A 6,060-nucleotide genomic window follows, 5' to 3' on the forward strand; every position below is an offset into this window, starting at 1 on the left:
GATTGTATGATTAAATGGGCTCAAAATATAGGAGAAATAATACCTATGGATACCTGGGAGTTGATATGGGTGAGAAATGTGAAATTTACGCAGGCACAAAATTTACGTGAGAATTTTTATAAGATGTTTTATAGATGGCACATGGATCCTGCAACTATGTCTCGCATTTATGAGAATTATGAATCCAAGTGCTGGAGGTATGGACAACAAGATGCAACTTTTTTTCACATGTGGTGGACTTGTAAGGTTATTAAAGCCTTCTGGATAAAATTATGGTGGAATTTACAACAAGTTTTTAAAAGAAGATTTTTTTTTTTGCCTCAGTTGTTCCTCCTAGGTATTACACATAATTTGGATGTAAAAGAAACGAATTTGATGTTGTATTGTTTAACTGCTGCCCGTTTGCTGATAGCTCAAAATTGGAAGAGTCAAGTTTTACCTACAATAGAAGACTGGAGAGTGAAGGTTTCGCATCTTGCTGAAATGGCAAAGATTTCGGCTTATTTGAAGGATCATTCAAATGAACAATTTTTATCAATATGGAGAAGATGGATTGTTTATATTCAAAATAAGCATAGAATGGTGGAATATAGGTTAGGTTTTTAGATAAAAAAAATTTTTTTTTTCTTTTTTTATATATACATATATTTCACCTATTTATGTAGAATTATATTTTGTGGAGTTAGGGATATTAGTATAAGGTTACTTTTAGTTGAATAGTATCCTGGGATTAGGTTTGGGAAGTCCGGGTGGGGGGTGGGGGGGGGTTTCTAATTGTGATGTATTTGTGATTGCTTTTTTTCTTATGTTGAAAACAATAAAAAAAAATTTTTTGAGAAAAAAAACAAAAACAAAAAAAACCCACTAAGATAGCTTTCAAAATATGGCATTGTTAGAAAAAATATCAATATAACATTATTTACCTTAAATAGTCTTCTAACAACGCCATCAAGAACATCCCATTTGGTTTTTCCACTGACTCCTATGCAGCCAATTAGGAATAAGCGAGGCCTAGAATCCTAAATAAAATTTAAGTCTGTTAAAAGAAAGGTGTTCAACACTCAGCTCCACTCAGTCACCCTGACTCCACCCCAATAGAAGGTATTACAGGGTTGTAAAAAGGGAAAAAAAGAAATGTGTTCAAATAAATAATTCAATAATTCACAATATTTTACTATGGTCCAGCAGCATTGCTCCACAATCTTTAACCAAAATTATTCCAAAATATACTCTTAAAGTTGCAAGACCTTTATATCAGATACTAACTATAATGGAGAAAGATATTTTTATTTGCAAACAATATTGCACAATTTCTTGTGTAATTTTACATATCTTTGGATCTCTCTTGTTCAATAGTTCACATGACACTGTCCAAGCATCCTTCTCTATATTCTTTATATCTATCTTTATATCTATTCTCTAGATATTCTTTATATCTAAAATCAAGAAACTGGGATACGTCAAAATTAGCATTTTATTGAGGCTGAAACATCAGAGTAGGATAATTTTTTTTCTTAGACTGAAATCACATCCAAAATAATTAATTTAGCCTAAAACAAGTTCTACTAACAGAAAAAGAAAAGTCCTTTGCCCCTTGCTCTACATCTGATGTAGGTGTTGAATCACTTTCCTCCCAAATACTTTAAATTACTTTAAAACTAGAAAAGAGAAAAGCCAGAGGACATTTTTCAATATGTACAAGACAGAGCTTGAAAATATTTCCCCTCAAAGCTAGGTTCAGTTTCCCTATTTATTTATTCTAAATTCCTAAAGCACTAAGAGGTCTGGACTTCACAACAGTTGTTACCACAATCATGGCTGCTGGCATTAAGTCTGGAGTAGAAGTCCAAGCATAATCATACATCAGGAGCAGCAATGAAATAAGGTACAAGGGGTAAAAAACAACAACATATGCTAGGAGAACCCAAGTCAGAACTCATCTTTTCAGCACTGAAGCACTTCTGCAATTACAACATGACCTTTCCTTGCACAGCTTTTGAAAACTAAGATTAGTTTTAATAAAACTCAGCATTCTCAATTTCAATTTATGGAAGTCACGTAGCATGAGAAAGGTGACGGTGCATTCAAGAGGTACTTGAACAATGTGCTGACACATTCTCTCTTTAACACCCTTCTCTAGTTATGTTTTGAGCAAGGTGGTAAATCTGGTTCAAAGGCAAAATAGGTTTTCTCAAGACCCATTTCAATTTGGTGTCAGACCTGGCTCAGAAACCGCTCGTTGAGTGATTTGGGGATCCCTCAATGGAAAAACTCTGTATAATTTAAATAAACAGAGCCATAGTAACCTTATAGAGATAGTCTTCAACTTACGACCACAATTTAACCCAAAATTTCCATTGCTAAATAAGACAGTTGTTAAGTGAGCTTTGCTCCATTTTACTATCTTTCTTGCCACAGTTGTTAAGTGAATCACTGCAGTTGTTAAATTAGTATCATGGTTAAGTGAATCACTGACTTCCCCATTGACTTTGCTTATCAGAAGGTCACAAAAGGGATCACATGACTCTGGGACACTGCAACCGTCATAAATATGAGTCAGTTGACAAGCGTCTGAATTTGGATCACATGACCAGGATGCTGCAATGATCGTAAGTGTGAAAACAGTCATAAGTCACTTTTTTCAGTGCCTTATAACTTTGAACAGTCACTAAACAAACTGTGGTAAGTCGAGGACTACCTGTATTTCTTAACATGATTAATCATATTATCAAGACCAAAAATATTTCGACTCACTTCTTTCCATTTCTCTTCCTCCTGAAAGCTGACAACTATTTTAACATGCCTGCCACCTTCTTTCCGAGAAGAACCATCACTGGAGTCATCCAGCAACATATCTGTTGGTAGGAAACACAGATTCTGTCTTCAAATATTGGAGGTTATTTTTGATTTGGTTTTGGAAATTCTGACATGCATCATGTCCTAGTTATGACTGCTACTTTATGGACTAGAAATGTGTTTATAAAAGAAAGCTGAGGTTCACATACTGTTTAAAATGTCAGCTTTTATATTTTGAAAATTATGAAGCACACTTTGAACAAATGAAAACCCCCTAACAACTGGGAATAGTTACGTAAGAAACAAAGATCACATAAATATTAACACAAAGTTTTCTTTTTTTAAAAAAAAACCTGTAACTCTACTAAATGTTTGCAATCAGATCACTGAATGTGGTTTATTTTACCTGAGGTCATAACTAGAATGCTGTGTTTATATTACATTTCAGCTTATAGAAGAACTAACTCTGTTACTATTCCCGTTCTTCCACTTTAACATCTTATCTATTAATTGAATTCACTGCTACAGGAGAAAACCTGCCCACTGACTTTCTTACATACTCACCAAGACTAGCTGACTCTGTGAGGTTCAGACTGTGCTGTGACAGACCCATAGATTGCCTTGGAGACGATGAAATGAAAACTTGAGATTGGGCTCTACTACAGGTGCCTTGGTTTTCAGATTTCAAGCGATCATTTTCGGCTTTCAATTTCTCAATCTCACTCTGGAGTTTTTTAAAAAAACAGTAAAGGAGGAAGAAACACAAGTACTTTTTGTTATATCTGAATGTGATCAATATATCATGGAATAATAAAAACATAAAATGTAAGGTTTGGAAAGAATCATAGAGATCAGCGTGTCTAAACTCCTAGGAAGTACAAACTTATGCTCCAGTATAGTCTCTAACGATGCATCTCAAGTGAAGATAGACACAATTACATACATGTACCCACACAATACGTAGCTGAGATCCTGCTTCCTTCTTTTGTACTTTCTTCATTGACCCTGTTCCAATGAACTTTTTATTTCTCACCAAAAGATAAGGTCTATCTTCTTGTCACTAGATATAGAGCAAAACTGGTGCACTATATACACACTAGAGCTCTCCAAAGTTCAAAGAAAAAAAAAACATTTGCAGTTTTTCTTCCCTTGGTTGAGCTGTGTTTTTTGTCAATCCTGCAACAAAAGTGTAGCTTTCTCAGTTAAATTGTAAACCTGATTTGCAGGTGGTTAAAGATAGTGATCCCTCTCAGAAGCAAACTTGAATAGAGTTTATTGACAACACTGAAATTATGGTTCCTCTCAGGAGATTATTTTGCTGCATTTCTATAAAATTTAAACACACAAAAACTCTCCCTGCTTTCTCCCCCGTCTCGCTCTTTTCCTCCAGCTGCACCTGAACGGAGTGGGAGGAGGTTAAAAAAAGAGAAGGGGGAGAAAGAGGGAAGCTACCCTTTTTTGTAACACCTCAGCTTCCTCTTCCTCTTCCTCCTCTTCTCTCTCTCTCTCTCTCTCTCTCACACACACACACACATACACACACACACACACACTTTCTCCTCCTTCTCACCCTTTCTCTCCAGCTGCCACAGAGGCTCACATGGGCAGTTCCAGGCTGCAGCTCTGCATCCGGCATTACCACATGGCGGAGAGGGCGATGGCCGACACTCGGCTTGTGTCACCATGTGCTCCCACAGGCCAGGCATCCACCACGCACTCCCATAGGCTGGGCATCCCACAGGCCGGGCATGCCCTGGGGCACTAGGCTTACCAAACACCATGGCCCGAGTGAGGAAAGGCGCGGCCCGGCAAAGCAGAGCTGGATGAGGAGAGCCTGGCAAAGTGGGGCGTGGCTGGGTGTGATGGGGTTAGGTTGGGAGGGACGGGCCGGGGTGAAGCAAATGAACTGCAGCTGCTGCTGCTGCTGCGCACCATCAACCCCTAAGCACTCGCCGTTTCATGTATGTGCGCCGGGGGGTGCCCAGCTGGGTTGGGGTGGGGCAGCGGGGGCCAGTCCCTTGCCACTTCTGGCACAGCCACGGGGGCCAAATCTGGGCCCTCCGTGAGCCGGATCCGTCCCGCAGGCCTTGTGTTTCACATGTCTGCTCTAGGGCATATAATGTTTTAATATAATTTTCCATTTTTTCCCATTGCAATTATACTTTTAAATAGTACCAAAATGTCTATTTTGGATGCAAATTTAATTGCAAATTATACAAAATAAAAACAATAAAGATAGCAAGACAGACTTATGAAACAAAAATTCAAGAAACAAAAGAATGTATAAAAGTGCAAAACTAGATAAAGGAGGTGGCATACAATGAATCACAGTGTCTTCAGCTCTCACACATTCAGTTGAGAAAACACAAGTACAACTGTCTTGAGTTACTCAGGTCCCTGCCTTATCAGGTTCCAGAAACAGCTGCACAAGCAAACAAGCAAATCTGACTGTAGCTTTGCTCTTCAGACCTTCAAGTGAAACCTGTGGGAGTTGGGGAGAGAAAGGATAAGCTTCATGCATATTCCATCTTCTATCTACCTCCAAGCTCTTTTATGTTCGAGTAAACATCTGCAGAGTGCTAGAGAAACACACAGATGTAGGAAATGTATTTTCTCAGAGTATAATTTTATCAAAGTTCGGAAGAGTCGCAGATGCATAAAGAACCAAGCAAACAGAGTTGCTTCTTATGAACTTCTGGATGACAATTAGTGGCAACTGTAATTTAAGGCCCTTGTGTTGGCATTTGGTACATAAGAAAATTCCTGTTTCAGGGACCTGATTATCTTTGCTCAATGGAAAGCATTAATAGAATACCACCAACGTCTTAACACAACAGATCTGCTTTCAGGCTCCTACCTGCATCCTGTTCATAGCTTCCCGGAGCTGATCCAGTTGATGAGCAGAACTGAGGGCCTCTAAACGGATATCAGTCAACTTCATCTCTTTGTCTCTCAGCTCATTTCGCAGCTGCATAACTGTTTCAGCTTCACTGTCAATGCATTCTGAAATTCTGGGAATTTAATTAAAAAATAAATAAATATCAAGCTAAGATATTGGGAGATATGAACAATGCATAGTAAAATTTAAAAATTTGTTCCCTAGGTTTCAACAAAGATTTTTTTTGACTTTATGCTAATGTTAAGATTCACAGGGCATAATTATTTGAAATTGGTATCAGCGCAAGACATAAATTTATGTATGACCTATTCTTTAGGGATGAACATTGCTTTGGAGCCAACTGGAAGAAATGTTTTAACACCCAC

At 38.0% G+C, this 6,060-nt stretch overlaps 1 protein-coding gene across 1 annotated transcript in view; it reads right to left on the reverse strand.

Moving 5' to 3' along the window:
- LOC107301195 (neuron navigator 2-like) overlaps window positions 1–5,807 on the reverse strand; it is a gene marked incomplete at both ends in the record, with an annotated part of 13,856 nt that extends 8,049 nt beyond the window's left edge. The window contains 4 exons of the mRNA XM_015830454.1: window positions 924–1,019; window positions 2,755–2,855; window positions 3,361–3,520; window positions 5,654–5,807. Of these exons, the coding sequence (XP_015685940.1) occupies window positions 924–1,019; window positions 2,755–2,855; window positions 3,361–3,520; window positions 5,654–5,807 (511 nt within the window). The remainder of the gene's footprint in view (window positions 1–923; window positions 1,020–2,754; window positions 2,856–3,360; window positions 3,521–5,653) is intronic.
- Between the last annotated feature and the right edge of the window lie 253 nt (window positions 5,808–6,060).

This window comes from Protobothrops mucrosquamatus, unplaced genomic scaffold, assembly GCF_001527695.2.
Source record: "Protobothrops mucrosquamatus isolate PMUCROS unplaced genomic scaffold, P.Mucros_1.0 scaffold10589, whole genome shotgun sequence".
NCBI classification, from domain to species: Eukaryota; Metazoa; Chordata; class Lepidosauria; order Squamata; family Viperidae; genus Protobothrops; species Protobothrops mucrosquamatus.